Source organism: Myotis yumanensis, unplaced genomic scaffold (assembly GCF_028538775.1).
Source record: "Myotis yumanensis isolate MYYU_CA2020_CCGP unplaced genomic scaffold, mMyoYum1.0.hap1 SCAF_4, whole genome shotgun sequence".
Taxonomy (NCBI): Eukaryota; Metazoa; Chordata; class Mammalia; order Chiroptera; family Vespertilionidae; genus Myotis; species Myotis yumanensis.
Genome location: NW_027223755.1, coordinates 106,903,441 through 106,921,502, shown reverse-complemented (window position 1 = coordinate 106,921,502; position 18,062 = coordinate 106,903,441). Strand labels below are relative to the sequence as shown.

At 54.0% G+C, this 18,062-nt stretch overlaps 2 protein-coding genes across 5 annotated transcripts; one reads left to right on the top strand and one right to left on the bottom strand.

The window, feature by feature from the left end:
- Positions 1-2,228: 2,228 nt before the first annotated feature.
- Positions 2,229-6,216, top strand: PRSS8 (serine protease 8). 2 transcript variants are annotated; one of them, XM_070413616.1, is made up of 6 exons: positions 2,229-2,555; positions 2,762-2,785; positions 4,159-4,321; positions 4,611-4,882; positions 4,967-5,133; positions 5,247-6,216. In XM_070413616.1, the coding sequence occupies exons 1-6, from the start codon at positions 2,471-2,473 to the stop codon at positions 5,550-5,552; spliced, it is 1,017 nt and encodes a 338-aa protein (XP_070269717.1). In that variant the 5' UTR covers positions 2,229-2,470; the 3' UTR covers positions 5,553-6,216. The 2 variants fall into 2 exon arrangements, with proteins under 2 accessions (XP_070269717.1, XP_070269718.1); XM_070413617.1 differs by lacking the exon at positions 2,762-2,785.
- Positions 6,217-6,289: 73 nt separating this feature from the next.
- On the bottom strand, positions 6,290-15,751 carry KAT8 (lysine acetyltransferase 8). 3 transcript variants are annotated; one of them, XM_070413609.1, is made up of 11 exons: positions 15,516-15,751; positions 14,157-14,231; positions 13,903-14,078; positions 10,141-10,194; positions 9,890-10,054; positions 9,105-9,194; positions 7,473-7,613; positions 7,285-7,378; positions 7,036-7,186; positions 6,706-6,908; positions 6,290-6,453 (listed from the first exon to the last, which is right to left on the bottom strand). In XM_070413609.1, the coding sequence occupies exons 1-11, from the start codon at positions 15,724-15,726 to the stop codon at positions 6,389-6,391; spliced, it is 1,425 nt and encodes a 474-aa protein (XP_070269710.1). In that variant the 5' UTR covers positions 15,727-15,751; the 3' UTR covers positions 6,290-6,388. The 3 variants fall into 3 exon arrangements, with proteins under 3 accessions (XP_070269710.1, XP_070269711.1, XP_070269712.1); XM_070413610.1 differs by having other exon boundaries at positions 6,706-6,860; XM_070413611.1 differs by lacking the exon at positions 6,290-6,453 and having other exon boundaries at positions 6,743-6,912.
- Between the last annotated feature and the right edge of the window lie 2,311 nt (positions 15,752-18,062).

Sequence of the window (18,062 nt, the reverse complement as noted above, 5' to 3'; positions counted from 1 at the left end):
TGTCTACAGTATCCTATACCCACAGAGAGCCACCCCCATCTACACACCCTGATGAATGATGTCCCCAAGTAGACACCTCCAGTGTCCCCAGGACCCCCATACCCTTCAAGGGTCCACAGCTGTCACATCCGGCCCAGTGCTCTCCGGGTTTGAGGCCCATCACCATCCTTGTATATACATCCCTCCACCTCACCCACCACTGCTTGGTTCACCTCCCTGCATTAATGCAGGCACGTTCCCTGTTAACTGCTAAGTCATGGCACGGCTAGAGTCTGAGGGATCAGCCCTCGAAGTGCTCCCTATATAGTGGGGACACACATGGACACCCCCGGCTGGGGGTCAGGAAAGGGCCATAGAGGTGACGTTTGAGCACAGAAAAAAAGCAAATGGGGACCTCGGGAAGGGATGTGCTTGTGGTGGAAGCCAGATGATGAAGGTAGCAGAGGGGTCACCTCTGGGGCTGGAGTCAAATCTCTGGTTGAGTAGGTAGAGGATGGGGGAGGGGACACCTAAAGGGCAGCTGGAAGTTCTCCTTGGGGGTCTGAGGAGACGGGCAGAGGTCAAAGGCCAGGCTTATCTTTAGCTGCCAGGTCCCAAATAGAATATTCCCTTGAATCTCCATAGGGACGTACATCCCCACTTGCTCCCCATACTCAGTCAGTCATCCATATGCCTTTCCCCACAAACATTTTTAAAAATATTTTTTTATTGATTTCAGAGAGGAAGGGAGAGGGAGATAGAAATATCAATGATGAGAGAGAATCATTGATGAGCTGCCTCCTGCACGCCCCACACTGAGGATTGAGCCCACAACCCAGGCATGTGCCCTTGACCGGAAACAAACCTAGGACCCTTCAGTCCGCAGAGTGACGCTCTACCCACTGAGCCAGACCAGCTAGAGATCCCCACAAACATTTAATATACCCCATTTAATATCTACCCAAATACACCCACAATGCCTAGGATCCGGCCCGTTTGAAATGAATAAAACTAAAAAAAAAAGAAAAAAGACCGTACCCTTTTATGTAATGATGTTTACTTTGAATTTATATTAGTTCACACAAACACTCCATCCATGCTTTTGTTCCGGCCCTCCGGTCCAGTTTAAGAACCCATTGTGACCCTCGAGTCAAAAAGTTTGCCCACCCCTGGTAGTGTCTTGCCCCTCCCCAGTTTAGACCCTTCAGTCAGCCTAGGTCCTCTCATCACTCCAAGAATTCCCTGCCCTCAAGGGCCTGAAGTCTTGGCTTACAGGTCCAGACACCTAGCCTACGGAAGGCAGGTGGGGAAGTGGGGCCCTGTTTCTCTGAACTTTGAAGCCAATACACATTTGCAATCGCCCAGACTCATACACTCACAGAGGAAGTGCCCACCTCCTGACCAGTCACCTGACCAGTCACGGGGTCTTTGCCTGAGCCTGTGCCTCCTGCGCCCTCCGCCTGCAGATGCTTCACCTGAGCCACTCCTCCCCACCTTTGCCTTGTGAACTCTTCCGTAACCTCTTTAGGTCTCAGTTCTGAAGGCACTTCCTTGAGGAGCCCTTCTTGATGCCAGCCTAGGTCAAGCTCCTGGAAACGGCTCCCCGATCCCCCATTCTCCCTTCTGTGCCACGGTTGCTAGTTTGAAATTATTCTATAATTGCTTGTGATGATTTGTGTCCTCTGTCATCCCTACTTTAGAGTGAGTTCGGGGAAGGCAGGGATGGTGTCTGTTTTGTCTCCTGTGCCTGGAACAGAGTAGGCACTCAGTAAATATTTGTGAGATGATTGGCACTGCCAGACACGCTCACCACACACCGATGAGGCTGCCGGCTCGGCAGAAGGGCCTGGACCAGCCCTAGCCTGTGGCAAACCCAGGTTCTTAGGCTCAGAGACGGGGCCGAAGAAGGGAAGGGGGTAGGAGCGCCTCTGGCCCCAGGACAACAAGGCTGAGCCAAGCCCTGGGAGGCATAACTGGTTCGGGAGACCTGAAAGACCTGGGCCAACAGCACTGTGTCCCTCCAGGGGGCTGGGCCATTGGACATTCCAGTTTCCATCCCTGCCTGGGGCTGCTGTCCGGGGGATCCGCCGCCCCCAAGCGCGCACGCTTCCGCGCAGGCACACACTCACCTGGGGGTCTGGGCGATAGGGACGTCAGCGGCGGGAAGCCGGCAGAGCCGAGCCAGAGGGCGGGGCCAGGGGAGGGGCGGGCAGGTAGGCGCTTTTCTCCCAGGAGCTGCCACCTGCGGCTTTCTGCGCAGCCAGGCAGAGCTGCAGACGTGTCCTCTCTGAGGGCCGGATTGCCGTCGTCTCCTCGGTGCCCGCGCCCTGCCCTTGGAGCCAGCCTCGGACACCTGCTCCGACTTCCCCGCGCGGATTCCAGCAGCCCTTCCTTCCCTTTGGGCCCGACGCCTGAATCTTGCCTTCGAATCCAGTCCTAGGTCCCTTCCCTTGGGTGTCTGGTGGCTCCCCAGGGGCCCTCACCCCGGGTCATGGCCCAGAGGGCAGGCCTGGGGCCTAGGCGGCTGGAGGCCGCTGCCATTCTGCTTTTGCTTGGATTATTCCGATCCGGGCTGGGTGAGTTGAACAGGCAGAGGGCATGGGGAGGGGTTATCCTGGCTCAAGAGCCCCCGCGTCCTCGCGCCCTAGCTCTTGGCTTCTCTCTCTCCCTCCGCTTGGACTTCCTGGGGGGATGGGCAGCTCTCCTGACAAGTGGCAGGTGCTCAGAAGTCTGGGAACCTGGGTCTTTCCGCTCACCCCTCCCTCGTTCTCTTGCCTTCCAGGAGCCGAGGGGTCCGGGCCCGAAGGTGAGGCTTGGCGGGGGTGGGGGGGGGGGGTTCGGGGGGCGGGGGAGGGGGAGAGGAAGGAGAGGGGACACAGACTCAGATTCCCATGGCGTGTTTAATGAGTGCCTGACCTCTCTCTGCCAGGCTGTCTCACGCACCGTAATGTCTTAAGTCCCACAATAGCTCTGTGAGACGGGGATGGTAGCCCGAGTTCTACAGATAAAGAAACCGAAGTGCAGAGAAGTGATGTGCCCGAAGGCGCACAGCCAGTGAGTGGCACAGCCTGTAAGAGCCGGAGTTGTTTTGTGGAAACAAACCAAAGGTCTCCTTCCTTCGAAGGCAGGTCACCAGACTGAGTCCCGGCTTCCCCACTTACTGCTGTGTGCTTGGCTCACTGCTCACCTCTAAATGAAGCTGATTGAGTTTATCTCCTGGGGCTGTGTGAGCAGTCCTGAAGATAAAGGAAGTGAAAGCCCCTTCGGGGCCTCACGTTGTTTAAAGTTCCTAAATAGCAGCTATTGTCATTATTACGAGAGGAGGAGCCTGGCTGGGCAGTTTTCTCTGCTCCTGGGAAGGTGACTTTGTGAAGGGCAGCTGGGTCTTGTTCCAAACTGCTAGCCTCAGTGAGGGTAGGGTGGCCTTCAGGCTGTGGGAGCCCAGTTGTTCTGTTCCTCTGTTCACTAGCCGCATCCACAGCTCCATCTTTGGGCACCGGGCCGTGGGAGTGCCGGGTTGTGTGGTGAAGCACGCACAGGGAGCAGTGGTGACGGGGCAGTATCAGGGAAGCAGCCCTGGGAGCTCTGTGCACGGCCTGACTCAGGCAGCAGGTCAGGGCAGGCCAAGGAGGGGCTGCCATAGGCAAATGGAAATTTGCCGAGCAAAGTAGGGCTGAGGAAAGGAATTCTAGGTAGTGACCTTGAAGAGCGAAGTTCCATAGGTGAATCAGTGCTTCCGAGTCTATGACAGGAAGTGTCCGGGTGGATGGCACTGTCATGGGAGGTCTGGGATATATCTTAAGGGCAGTGTGAAACCAGGGAAGGATTTAAGGGGGTGTCACCTGGCCAGATTTCTCGTTTATAAAGGTCTTCAGACTTATAAGGGCTGGATTGGATAGGAGGCAAAGTCCTGGAAGGAAGGAAGGAAGGAAGGAAGGAAGGAAGGAAGGGAGGAAGGAAGCTGTAAGAGACCTGAATGAGGGAATGGGTCAAGGTGGCAAAACTGACAGTGTCTGGTAAGCAGTGAGATGGGGACAAAAGGGTGGCCGGCTTCTGTGAACTCATTTCCCAGGCTCCAAACCAGATCTCCTGGGCTTCATTGGGAGTGGCAGGGCTAAGAACAAGGTATGGGGGACCCAGAAGGGCCTGACCCCCTCCCCTTCCTCCCTCCCCGGGCAGCCTTTTGCGGTGTGGCCTCCCAAGCACGCATCACAGGTGGTAACAGTGCAACCCCTGGCCAGTGGCCCTGGCAGGTCAGCATCCTCTTTGATGGCACTCACGTGTGTGGCGGTTCTCTCGTGTCTGAGCAGTGGGTACTGTCGGCTGCCCACTGCTTTCCAAGGTACCAACTGGGGTGGGCAAGGTGGGGATGCCAAAAGTAGTCTGGAGGTCAAAGTTCAGGGATCAGTTTAGATAAGAGGTTGGGGTTCTTGGATTGGGTCTAGGGTTATCAATGAAATCTGAAAGATAAGTCAGGAATGAAGGTCAGAGGTCACAAGTCACAGGATAAAACTAGGGCACAGTTTGGGATGCAAAAAGTCCTTTGCTGGGATCAGAATCTGGGGTTGGATGCCACCGGGATCAAGGAGCCAGGACTCCTGGGTCCCAGCCTTTGTCCTCCCTGTTTGCAGGGAGCACCACAAGGATGACTACGAAGTAAAGCTAGGGGCCCACCAGCTGGACTCCTACACCCCTGCGGCCGAGGTTCGCACCGTGGAAAAGGTCATTCCCCACCCCAGCTACCGCCATGAGGGCTCCCAGGGGGACATCGCACTCCTCCGTCTCAGCAGCCCCATCACCTTCTCCCGCTACATCCGGCCCATCTGCCTCCCTGCAGCCAACGCCTCCTTCCCCAACGGCCTCCAATGCACTGTCACTGGATGGGGCCACGTGGCCCCCTCAGGTGAGGTGGGCACTGATGTCTAGAGGCAGGAGGGAGCCTGACTCAGGGTCGGAGGCCCTGACTAAGCATCTTTTGCCCCCACAGTGAGCCTCCAGGCCCCCAGGATACTACAGCAACTTGAGGTGCCACTCATCAGTCGGGAGACATGTAACTGCTTGTACAACATCAATGCCAAGCCTAATGAGCCCCACTCTATCCAGCAGGACATGGTGTGTGCTGGCTATGTACAGGGGGGCAAGGATGCCTGCCAGGTAAATGCAAGGGGTCCAGTGGGACAAATGAATCTGGGGAAATGAGGGCTGGCATGGGTGACTCGAGGCCTGGGGCCTGGTCCTGACAGCTTTTGTATGGCTTTTCTCCTCAGGGTGATTCTGGGGGCCCACTCTCCTGCCCTGCTGGGGGCCTCTGGTACCTGGCAGGCATTGTGAGCTGGGGTGATGCCTGTGGGGCCCCCAACAGGCCTGGCGTGTACACTCTGACCTCCAGCTATGCCTCCTGGATTCACCACCAGGTAGCGGAGCTCCAGCCTCAGGTGGTCCCTCCCCTCCAGGAGTCCCAGCCCGACATCAACCTCTGCAGAAACCACGTGGCCTTCAGCTCTGCTCCAGGCCAGGGTTTGCTGGGGCTCACCCTTTTGCTATCACTAGCCCTGATCCTGGGCCTCCTCTAGCCATGGTGGGAGCACTGAGCTACTCACCCTGGGGGTTGACCCTGTTTCCAGAACTGCCCTATTGTACACAAGGACAGACGCCTGTTCCCAGGAATGGACCTGGCCCCTCCTTGACACTGTTTGGGCCTGAGGCTCTAGTCACTCCTTCCTCCCAGGACCCTGTAGGAGCTCAGGGCACCATCATGACCTTTGAGCCCACACTCTTGGGTTTGTTCTTTGGGACTTTAACCCAGAGCCAGTTTTACTGCCTGTGCTACTGGCTAGAACCTCTGGCCTCCTGCTGTCCACAAGCCTATTGGTTGGGCTCCTATGGAGCTCCCAAGGAGCCTTAGCTAAGAAAATGGGCCCTGGCTCTTATGTTTCTGGAAGACTGGACAGCTGCCCAGCTGACTGCTGCTGAAGGGCTGGCTCCCCTGCCCGACATGCTCTGCCTGATGAGCCCCATCACTCTGCCCTCCTGTTGTCTTCTGGGTTGGAGTTGCCTCTGAGCAGCATGTTTCCAAGGACACAAAAGGCCCCAATCTTGCCCCATTGGCTGCCAAGCCCCCACTGCGCCCTGATTTCTGGACTCCGGAGGACTGAGCCCCCACCGGAACTGGGCTTGAGCTTGGATCTGGGGTAGAGGGTAGAAGGAGCAAGAAGGAATAAAATGTTTTGAGCATAACTGGCTGTGTGTGTGACATGCCATGAAGAACATCAGCTGTTGGCCTTTTCTTCCCGCCTCCAAAGTCCAGAGCCACCGGCAGAACTTACTTTATTTAAAAAATGATGAAACAGGCTGTACATATTTACAGGCGGGGAAGGAGGCACAGGTCCAGCAGCAGGGGCACCGCCACTCACTTCTTGGAAAGTTTGACTTGCTTGTGCTTGGGGGGTGCCCACTTGAGGCAAAGAGAGTCCACTGTGGGGAGAAGAGACATGAGAGGCAGGGTTGGGCCTCTGGGCCTAGGCCAGGTTTCGCCAGGTGAGAACAAGGGCAGACTTGATCCTGGGGAGGGGGCAGGGAAGCCCAGGCATGAGTAGCCTGCCCCAGGCTTTGGTCCTGGAAGCTGGTCGGACTGGTTTAGGATCATGCGACAGCAAAAGGAGCTATGGCTCCCAGCTGTCCTTACTCCTACCCCCTACCACACACACGCAGGAGCCCCCCACCTACCTGTTATGGGTGGTTTCTTATACTGAGCACTTTTGAGGTGCTCCTCTACTAGCTTGGGTGTGACACAGATGACATGCTGGCCTTTCCAGTACTTGACCATGTTGAGGGACTGTAAGGTGCTGATGATGTCATTCTGAGTGATGCTGGTCATCTGGCTGCAGAAAGGGAGTGGAGCAGATGCTGGGAGAGGTCCCTTGTGGGGTCTGGCTGGGACAGCAAAAGGGGACAAGGAGACAGGATCATGGCCAATCTTAGGAGAACCCTTCTCTCTTGGAGAACTCCAGGAAGCCTCCCTCATGAGATGACAGGGCTGGGGTCCAGGGCCCTCACCTTAGGTCCTTGATGGACAGCGTGCCACGGAAGTCTCGCAGAATCTCCAGCAGGACCCAAGACCAGTAGCTGCGGTAGCTGAGCTTGCCCAGGTCGGACAGTGGCTTCTCAGGGGAGCCTACTGTGCTCTCTAGCTTGGATAGCTCATAACCTGGCAGGGGGAGACAGACGGTCCTGAAAACCCACCCCACCCTAGTACTCTGCCTCCACCACGGGGGCCCCTTGCTGGACAGAGCGGGAGCCACTCACTGAAAGCAATGAGGAACTTTCCGTAGCCACGGCGCTGGTAGGGAGGCAGGGTCAGGATGCAGGCCACATTGTTTCCATCTGGAGACTCCTTCTCCTGCAGGGGCGAGGTCAGGACTCTGGGGGAGCTCGGCCCCTGCTCCAGTTCATATTCACTGCCCTCCCTCAACCTCGGCTTCCCGACCCAGTACCTTTGAGAAGTAGCCGACAATGTGGGCCCCCTGCCTGTCCACCTCAGTCAAGATATAAAAGACGAAGGGCTCCACGTCGAAGTACAATGTTTTGTGGTCCAGGAAAAGCTTGGCCAGAAGACACAGGTTCTGACAGTAAATCTGAGGGGTAGGAGAGGCAGAAGACTCAGGAAGCAAGTACAATGAGCCCATTGAGGCCTGGACAGGAGCTGCCACCCTGCTCTGCAAATGCCAGGCTCCACAGAACAGCCGTGCCAGGCCGATGGGAAGTGCCCACTCACCAGAACAGTAGCACAGGATTTCCGCAGGTAAGTGGGCATATGCAGTTCAAGCCCGTGTTATTCAAGGCTATGTCCCCAGCACCGAGCACAAGGCTAAGCATGAAGCCAAGTGCTTGTTAAATATTTGCTGAGTGGAGGGCCTTGAGCCTGACTCTGCAGCCTGCAGTCTGCCCGCTTGGCCATGCTCTTCTCTGCTTCACCTGCTGCAGGCCCAGACACCCACCCCGTCAGAGACCAACATCAGGAGGAACAATGGGACCTTCAGGTTGCCTTCATGGCACAGATCAAGGGTCCCTCTGGTGTATGACACCTTTTATATCCACTCCCATTTGACCCAACAACTGTGTAAGCCCAGCATGGCTAGTCCCATTTACTTAAAAGAAAACTGAGGCTCTGGGAGGGGAAGTGCTTGTCTGAGACCTCAAAGCTGGCAGAGGGTAGAGCCAACAGGAAAACCCATGTCTCCTACAGAGCCCTTTCTGCCACTCCCCCTGTTGCTGCTCAAGGCAGAGCAGCGGGCAAGGCTCAGTGTGGATATTCCTTCCCCAAGCAATTATCACAAGGCTGACTGAGCCACCACAGGTCACCAGTAATAACGAAGGCCCATTACTAAGCACCTACTTGGTGCCAAGTACCGTGCTAAGTATGTGACATTGCTATCTCAGTTATTCCACCAATAGCCCTATTAGGTAAATATGGTCATGACTCCCGTCGAACAGATGAGGAAACAGGAACAAACAATGTTAAGTAATTTGTCTAAGGTCAGATAGGAAGTGACGGGGTCATCTGAAGCCAGGAGCCACTCAAAGTTTGTCTTCATTAACTGCCCTTCCACGGGAAATGGGACATTTGGTGCAACCTTCCCAGACTGACCAGGCAAAGGCCAGGTTCTCAACAGGAAAGCAGAGCCCGATGCCCCACCCTGCCCCATTCAAGTCCGTTCACCAGGAACAAGGAACTGGGACAGCAGAGCCACAGAGCTCTGGGCAGGAACCCTTACACAAAGCAGGCCCCTCCTGGGGAAAACCAAACACCTTTTCTTCAGGCAGAAAGAGAAAGCCTTCTAGAGACAGCCTCAGGCACGACAATCTTCACTTCAAACCTCAACTACCCCATCAGCAGAAAAGTCCTTGGGGAGAGGAGCACCAGTCCCCAAGGCTGGCACGGCAGGCCCACATGTTGACCAAGCACCGGCCACAGGCCAAGTGCCAGGCTGCATGTGACCCCTCAGGCCTCTTCCTGGTGGAGCTGCTCACCCTAAGGCTGGCCTCTGTCCTGATGACAGTGAACGCCGTCCAACGGTGCCAGTGCTCCCACCTCCCACACCCAGCACCGTGACCACCCAGCTCACCTTGTGGTCTTTGCCATCCACCTCGTACACAGAGATGTTGCTCTTGCGGTAGATCTCCTTTCCGGGGGGCTGCCGCCACTGACACTGGCCCTGGGGTTGATGGGAAGAGGGAGGCTTGAGACCCCGAGGTTTCCTGCCAGGTGCCCTTCATTCTGCCCATGTGGCTTGCAGCGGATCTCTGCTTCTCGGTTTCCCTATATGTAGATCCTGAGCTCAACACTTCACCCACATCAAGTAATTCTCCACCCACCTGAGGAGACCGAGCCTAAGGCACACAGGGGCTATGAACTGGCTTGAGCAACACACAGCTGGATGGCTTGAGTCCAGGTCGGCCTGGCTCTAGAGGACTCTGGAGGGCCCTGATCCCTGGCAATGGTGTTTCCTAAACCGCATACATTTGCCTCAGATTCCACTCTTTGGGAAACATGCCGCTGCATGAATGATGAGATGACCCCCCTGGCAGCCTGCATGCACCAACACCTCCCATCTGTCACACCTTCCAGTCCCATCGCTTGGGGGCTGTGCTTACTTCTGCTTTTGCACTGAGCTGGCTTTGATACACATGTGCAGAAGGGCAAGGGATCCAAGGAAGGTGTAAGGGCAGGGATTACCGTCCCCATTCCACAGAAGAGGAAACTGAGGTCTGGGAAGGGGCAGGTTGGCCTAAGTCACTCCAGCAAAGACACAGCCAGGAAGGAATCGGGTCTCTCCACCCACGGGCAGCTTTTCCCTGTCCTCTGCTCTGAACTTGTGGCTCTCCCAGTGCCACGGTGTCAGCGCCTCACCAGGTGGAAGCGGTAGCTCTTCTCATACTTCATGTACTTGAGGCAGTACTCGCAGAGCCAGAGCTTGGGCTGCTTCCCATAGTCTTCGGGGAACGGTGAGAAGTACCAGGCATCGATTTCGTAGTTCCCGATGTGGATCTTGTCCACATACTTCACCTTGGTGATCTGTGGAGGGCAGTGGATGGCTCGGTTAGAGCAAGGAGAGCAGGGGAGAGGGATAGCCCGCAGTCAGGACCCCTGCCCCTGCTTACCGCCTCGTGCTCTTTCTCCAAAGCTGCTGTTGTAGGGTCCATCTCTGCATAGGTCTGGGCAAGGAAAGAGCAGTGAACAGAGATGAATAGAAGGGAATCTCAGTCTGTCCCTCCCCTATCCCAGAACCCAGTGCTTCCCTCCTGTCTTCAGATCTCACATCCTGAACGACAATAACCATATGAATAGCTAACACGTTCTACCTGGTTCTGAAGCTGGCTTGTCCACACTCCTCTCCCACTGCACACCCACCCATATATCGCAGATGTCCCCGAGTTGAGACCTTTGGCCAGATGAACAGGGCTAGGACCAGGAGCTCTGGGTAGTCCTGGGCTGGTAAGAGCTTCAGCTTTGCAGTGGGATCAGTCCAGCTCAGCCAGAGTTGTGAGAGATGAAATAATGATCTTGTCTTCCATGCTCACAGCAGGAATCGTTGCTGACTCCCCAGTGTGCCCGGACCTCTTTCCTGAACACCTGAGGAGCTGTCTGCCCATGGGACTGCTCGCAGAGGTCCCTCCCTCAGGCGTATCAGACCCCAAGTGTCCAGAAGGGAACTCATTCTTTCCTCCATGTAAACCTGTTCCCCTCGTGAATCTCCCATCTCACTGGGAGCATCAACCTCAGCCCAATGTCTGAGACCAACAAGAGGCCTAGCTGTAGACTCCTCCCTGTCTCAGCCTGGCATTCAATTAACAGCCAAGTCCTGCCAACTCTACCTCCTTGAAATCTCTGGAATTGGTCCCTCTCCGGCATTCTCCTCTGTCCTATGCCATGTAGCCACTGCCACCATCTCAGATCTGGACAACTGACTAGGGCTCCTTAGATTCCCAGCCTCCAGCCTCAGCCTCTTCAAATCTGCACTGCTATCAACCCTTCTTTTTCCAGCCTTTGTGCCTTTGCACATAAAGTTCCTTCCACCTCGAATGCCCTTCTTTATCCTATTGCTGCCAGAAAATGCTTACTCAACCTAGCAAGAGGGTGAGCCAGGTGACACATGATAAGGCAGAACTCTGTGAGCTATCACGTGTAATTACGTTTACTGTGCTCTTTCCTGTCCCTCGAGGCCCAGCATCCTTCCCATCCCCTCCAGGTGGCCGGACTGGATGCACCCGATGCAGAATATACCCTGTCCTTTCCAAGTCAGGAACACAGAGATCTACAACAATAACCTCTAACTGCCCCACTTGGCTCCCCTATTTTCCAAGTTCTTGGAAAGCAGGGACTGAGAGTCATGTCACACTCACAGCACATCCTGTTCCTAGGCCAGACTCTGTAGGAGGAACCAAGTACAGCCTGAAAATGGAGTGGGGACCCATGGCCTATGACCTATACCAGAGAAGACAGCAGCCTTGCCCTGCAGGTGAGAAGGGAGAAAAGGAGCCAACGTTCCCCTCAGAAGGCCCTTCCACAAAGCACTCGGGCTGTCTGGCCTCACATCGACAGCACTCACTGCTGTTTCAGAGAGAAGTAAACAGGCAGGGAGAGGTGAGGTCACTCGCCCTGGGGATGACCTAGCTGCCATTATTCCAAGTGCCAAGCACTCCACAGGCATGACTTCATTCAGTCCTCACAATAAACCTGAGACACGATTGCTCATTATCCGCACTGCACAAAAGAGGAAACTGAGGCACAAAGAGGTGAGGTCACTTGCCCGTCACAGAAAAGGTACTCAGCACAGTTGGGCATAGGCCCCTGGTCCAACTCCCGAGTCTAATCCCTGCAAAGATGGGAGAAGAAAGATTTCCTCATTTTCTTCCTCAAACGTCTCAGCTCTCACAAAGCACAATCCTCTTCTGCAAATCATTAAAGAACTACAAAAACACTGCTTTTCTTAAGTGCTGCTATTTAGAATTAAACATTAACTAGGTTCTGAAGAATCTTGCTGCCTGTGACCTCGATGATTATCCATTCTTTGATTTTCATCACCTGGCCCACTGCCGTCGCCTGGCTGAGTGCCAGTGTAGAGGTGCATCTTAGAGACTTAACTGGCCAGTGCAAATTGGTTGAGGAACTGAGAACCTCAGGCTTGTGCTGTCCAATAGTGTAGCCACTAGCCACAAGTGGCTACTTCAATTGAAATTCACTAAATGAAATTTAATTCTTAGTACACTAAACACATTTCAAGTTCCCAATAGCCACATGTAGTTACTTTATTGGACAGTACAGATACAAAACTTTTCCATTTATCACAGGAAGTTCAATTGGACAGTGCTGCCTTAGACCTTGAGGGGTCATTTTAGTTCAGGGTATTTCAATTTTTATTTAATTTTTATCACAAACCACAGTAGGAAGGGCAGTTAGCGCTGTAAATAAGTTGATATTTATGCATACACATACATGTATTTGTATGTGAAATAAAAGCTTCTCAAAATAATATTTACCTTTAATAAAGTGCAATGCACTCTGGTATTTTCTTTTATCCTATTTCTTTCTTCCATTTAAAAAATATGTAAATGTTGGTTACAACCCACTGAACTAATTTGGTAATCTTCTAACAGTTGTGCCCCACAGTTAGCAAAACACTGCTGCAAAGCACACGAGCACTTAGAAGAAATCGCATTAACCAAAACTAATGTCTGTGTGTCCTGAGAGCTCAATAAATCCAGTTCTCTTGCATTCCCCACGTTCCAAATCAAGAAACTGAGGCTTGGAGTGGGAGAAAAGTAACCGCCCAGGGGCAGGCTGGCTTGATGAAAAGAACCCAGGTTTCGGAAACAAGTGGCCTATTTCTAGGATGTGTCAAAGTCATGGTTAAGGATTTGTGCCCTGAAGTTGGACAGTGGCAAATCTAATTCCTGACTGGGTTCCTAAACCTATCTGTACCTCCCATATAAATGGGGATAATAATGCTTAATTCACAGGGTTGTTGTGAAACTTCAGTGAGATCATGTATTCAAACACTTAGCCTAAAACTTTGGGTCACAAGCCAATAAATGTCTGCATTATTATTCTAACTCCAGCCCACCCTTTTACTGGCTGTGTGACCTTAGGTATGTTAGCTAACTTCTCTGAGCTTATTTCTTCATCTACAAAAAATATATACAGGGTGGGGCAAAAGTAGGTTTACAGTGGTAAGTACATGAAACAGTTTATTCTTTCATTATTGTATTATTTTCCATACAAACAACTGTAAACCTATCTTTGCCCCATCCTGTGTGTGTATAAAAGGCGAATACACAAAGTATCCCCTCCGGAGTTTGACCCGGAGACTGATCGCTCACTATGACGTGCGCTGACCACCAGGGGGCAGTGACCACCAGGGGGCAGTGCAGAGTGAAGGAAGGCCCCAGCCTAGGGACCCTACCTGTGTATTTCGTGCACCGGGCCTCTAGTGTGTATACACACACACACCCCTGTGGTATTAACTGTTAAGGAATAGTTGATGAGTTTATACACATAGAGTACTCGGCAGAGTTCTGGCCAATAGCAAGTGCCCAATATCATTCATTCTTTTCCTTCCCTTTGGACTTCAAGTTGGCTTGTCTAATGTGGAACAATAAACGATAAAAGACACTATTTGCGCAGGAGGCCTGAATTCCAGTCCCAGCTGTGCCATTTGCTAGCTGTGAGACTGTAGCCACGCCCCTGCCCTCTCTGAACCTGTTTTCTCATCTGGGAAGAGCACATGAGAAGAGATAGGGAAGTCTCTGACACACTGTAGGAGCTTAAGCAATGGGAGCTGTTGCGGTTTTGGAACTGGCACCCAAAGGAGTTGGCAGAGGCAGCGGAGCCTCTGGGGCCCTGGGGGAGGGGAGAGCCCGGACCTTCTGTACATGGTTGATCTCATCATGCTTGCGCTTTTGGTTTCGAGTGATCTTGCGTTCAGGCTGCTCGGCCAGCTCGCTCAGGTACTTCTCCGAGTTCTTCTGCACGGCATCCTTCACAGTCTTGGTCAGTGCCAGCCGGTTCTTGTCTACCCATTCGTCTAGCCGCCGGTTAACTGTGAGGATGCGCCATGAGGGTACTGTCCTCCCACCCCTCTCCCCCCACCCAGACCCAGATACCCCAGGTCACTCACAGCCCACGTAGTGCACATAGAATTCCTCTCGGCCCTCCTGGTCATTCACTCGAGACTGGATCACTTCAGCGGAATCTGGGAAGGAGAAAAGCTAGTGTCATCAGGAAGGCAGAGCCCGGACACCGAGAAGCTGTTTCCAGCTTCACATGGAAGCTAACCTCTCCTGTCCGCATCTGCCATTCGATGCAACCGCTGCCTGTGAGGGAGACCAGGTCAGGACTGTTATTCTTATTTTGCACTTGAGAAAACTGAGGCTTACCCAGGCTCAGATGTGAAAAGTGGTAAGAGCTAATACTTAACTGGGCTTACGCCTGACTCCAAATGCAATGCTTGGTTTACTATATTCAGCTGTTATTCAGAGGTCATGAGGCTGGCTCTGGAGTCAGACAGACTGGGTTTACATATAATCCCAGCTCCCCATTTCTCTGCTGTATTAACTGAGCAAGTTATTTTGACTTTCTGAGCCTCAGTTTCTTAACCTGTAAAACAGAGATAATAGTGCTCACCTCAGAGGGTGAGTTAATGGCTCTAAAGCTTTAAGTATAGTGACTGACAACTCGCAGACCATTCAGGAAATGAGGAAGGCAACCACTGCGTGTCTGGCCCTCTGCTTTGTTGTTGCTAGATACTGAGGACATGGCAATGAATCACAAGCAGCCTGCCCTCCAGAAGTTCCCACTGTGATGGGGACGGTACCCACAGAAAATGACAACAATGTGACACACGCGGTGGCTGAGGTATGGACGGGGCAGGCACACAGAGAAGGGAATGACTCACTCTGCCTGGAGGGAGCCAGGAACAGCATCATAAGGGGATATGGTGCTAAACGGATGAGTAGGAGCTGGGCAGGTGCGCAAGGAGAAAGGGAAGGGCATTCCAAGCAGAGGGAACAGGAGGCAAAAGGTCTTCAAAGGGTACAGTGTGGACTGGCCTGGCAATGACCTCTGCCAGGGGTGGCTAGAAACCAGAGGACGCAAAGATGCAGGCCGTTCAACGGAATGATGAAGGACGAGGAGAGGAGGGGGAGAGCTGGGGAGGGAGGAGGTCGGTCCTGAGGTCGGAGGTCCTCTCCGCTGGTGGCTCTAGGGGACAGGTGGACGGGGAAGTCGCGGACGGGAGACCGTGAGGAAGCGAGGTTAAGAGACGGGGATGGAGCCTAAGGTCAGGCGAGGAAGCGGGGTGGGCGCTTCCCAGACACAAGAACTTGGTGGTGGCCTCACCGGTGGGGTTCGGAAGGGCCCGAAACTCCGCGTTCTTTCCCCAGGCCCCGCCCCGACCACGCCCAGCCCTTCCGAGAACCACCCTCGGCCCCGGCCCCGCCCCGCCCACGCCGCCCCGGGCCCTGGACTCCGCCCTCACGCCAGGTGCTGTCCGGCCGCCGGCACAGGTAAGTCTCTCCGATCTCCACGGTGACTTCCGGCTCGCCGCGCGCCGGGGTCGGCGGAGAGAGGCGGCCCGGGGATGGGGCGGCCCCCTCAACCGCCGCATTCTCCCCGGGCCCGGGCTCGCCCTCCCCCGCGACCCCTGAAGTCGCGGCCGCAACCGCTGCAGCCGCCCCCGGGGCCGCCATCGCTGTGGTGGAAATGACGCCAGATACCCGCGCCGCGGCTCCGGGGCGGCGCGCGGCGGGGGTGGAGTCTGTGACGTGGCGGCACCTCATTGGTCCGCTGGCGTCTCGGGCCGGGACGCGCTGCCGCTCACCCGGGAGTTCCTGCCTTCCCGCCGCTGGGGTGGCTGCGCCTGGCCCGCGGAGGCCTCCCTGGTGATGAGTCAGCCGAGCTTCTTAAAGGCCCTGCGCCGCGCCGGCTCGAGGGGGCGCTGTTCTCGCTGTCCCCGCGGCCCGAGTTGGGGCTGGAGGCCTGACACCCACTCCTGCGCCGCCGCTTCCGCCTGCCTTAGACCGCTCACCCCTTTTTGCAGATGGAAGAAACGGCCTTGCTTGTTCAGGATGGATGCAGGATACAGGGGTGGGGGAGCTGGAGGAGTGTGTCCCGGGACCGCCGATAAACCCCTCAGAATCCAGCCTTTCCAAATGGGCCAGGCCCCCCAAACCAGACGTTCCCGGAACAGCAACCAGCAGAGGCAGTGGGTATAATGGAGAGGTGGGCTTAGCGAGAGGAATCGTGGGTTCTGACCCTCCTCCGGGTAAGTTGTGCAAGTGTTCATTCTCAGAGTGTTAGGATTAAACTATATGTAACTGTACAAACCATATAACTAAATAGAGGTTAAACCATGTATTCATCTACCTCTCATATATATAAAGTAAGTGCAGTGCACAATGCCAGGCAGGGTAGGTGCTCAATAAACATTCCTCTTGGCCACTCTGAATCTTCGACTTATAATTTGGCTGTTGGACTTGGAAACAATTCTAAGAGTGGTGACATGCTCAGGGCCAGAGAATGGGACTCAGGTTACAGATCAAGAAATATCTGAGTTAGGTGTTTGTGGGGGTTGGCAGTGTAAATGCTGGTAACTGGGCTTTAGGGAAATGGAGTTTGGGGAAGGGCAATGAATGCCAGGTGTCTGGCAGCATTTAAAAAAAGAAACAGGAGAAAGGAAATAAAAAATTAAAATCGTGACATCTTCCCTCACTCCCCCATCTTCAACATAGTTATTCTGTCTACCCAGGGTTCTGGTGCCTCACTTTTGACTTCACCTGACGTCTTCAATTAGGGATGCTATCCCTTCTAGTTAATGATTACCATAAACTTTGTAAATCCCTGATCAGGGTCACTCCACCAACCTCCTCACTGTTCTCCCTCCTATCCACCAACCACCAGTGGTCCTTCTAATGTGCAAATCTGACTTTTCTCCAGAACCTATATAGAAGTTTCACGCAGACCCCCTGGAGCCTCTTTGTTGCTTATGTGTGCCAATTACATTCTGTGTGTTTTCAAACTACAGCACCAGAGGTTCTTATTTGACAGACTGCCCCTCTGGCTAAGAGAAGAGCTTTGCCTGAACTAGCTGAGGACTATTTCAGGCACCTCCCGGCAGACATTAAGCAGTGTCTGTGGGGCTTAGCTCTCTTGCCTCCAACTCTGGCACAACTTACTGGCTCTGGACTTTTACCTGAGATCACATCCTTTCCTGGCCTCCTGCTCTTGCCTTTCATGCTTCCCGACTCCCTTCTGGGAGTGTTTTCTCAACAAATCACTTGGATGCAAATCTCAGGTTCTGCTTCTAGGGAATCCAACCTGACGATACATACTTTCCTAGCTTAAAACACACCCATGGACCCCTGCTTAGCTGGACAGGAGGGGTGGGGAACCTTTTTTCTGCCAAGGGCCATTTGGATACACTTAACATCATTAGTGGGCCATACAAAATTATCAACTTAAAAATTAGCCTGCACCCGGCCAGCGTGGCTCAGTGGTTAAGTGTCCACCTCTGAACCAGGAGGTCACAGTTCGATTCCCAGTCAGGACACATGCCAGGTTCCAGCTTGATTCCCAGTGTAGGGCCTGCAAGAGGCAGCCGATTGATGATTCTCTCATTAATGTTTCTATCTCTCCCTCTCCTTTCCTTTCTGCAATCAATAAAAATATATATATTTTAAATTAGCCTGCTATATTTGCTCAAACATTTAATTAACTCACCCCCAATGCCTTGGCAGGGCCAGACCAAATGATTTTGTGGGCTTTGTACTGCCCCTGCCAGACATCCCCACCCCTGCTGTACAGTCAGAGTCCTGCAGCTGCTGCTGCCGCCTGCCTCTCCAGCCTCACCCCCTGCACTGCAGCCAGCAGACTTTCAGCCTGGCAAGTCACTGGTTTCCTGTGCCCCCTCCATTCCCCGCCTCCATCAGCAGTCCCACCAAGCCTTTCTCCTTCCCTGGCAAGATGCTCTATGGGACCCTTTCGTTTCAATCTCCCTACCAGGGCCCCATGGTCCTCTGGAGCCTGC

Coding starts and splice junctions, on each gene's coding strand:
- PRSS8 (XM_070413616.1), top strand. CDS start 2,471: ATGGCCCAGAGGGCAGGCCTGGGGCCTAGGCGGCTGGAGGCCGCTGCC. Junction 2,556..2,761: donor ATTATTCCGATCCGGGCTGG/GTGAGTTGAACA, acceptor CTTGCCTTCCAG/GAGCCGAGGGGTCCGGGCCC. Junction 4,322..4,610: donor GCTGCCCACTGCTTTCCAAG/GTACCAACTGGG, acceptor CCCTGTTTGCAG/GGAGCACCACAAGGATGACT.
- KAT8 (XM_070413609.1), bottom strand. CDS start 15,726: ATGGCGGCCCCGGGGGCGGCTGCAGCGGTTGCGGCCGCGACTTCAGGG. Junction 7,187..7,284: donor AAAGTTCCTCATTGCTTTCA/GTGAGTGGCTCC, acceptor TCCCCCTGCCAG/GTTATGAGCTATCCAAGCTA. Junction 6,454..6,705: donor TAAGAAACCACCCATAACAG/GTAGGTGGGGGG, acceptor TTCTCCCCACAG/TGGACTCTCTTTGCCTCAAG.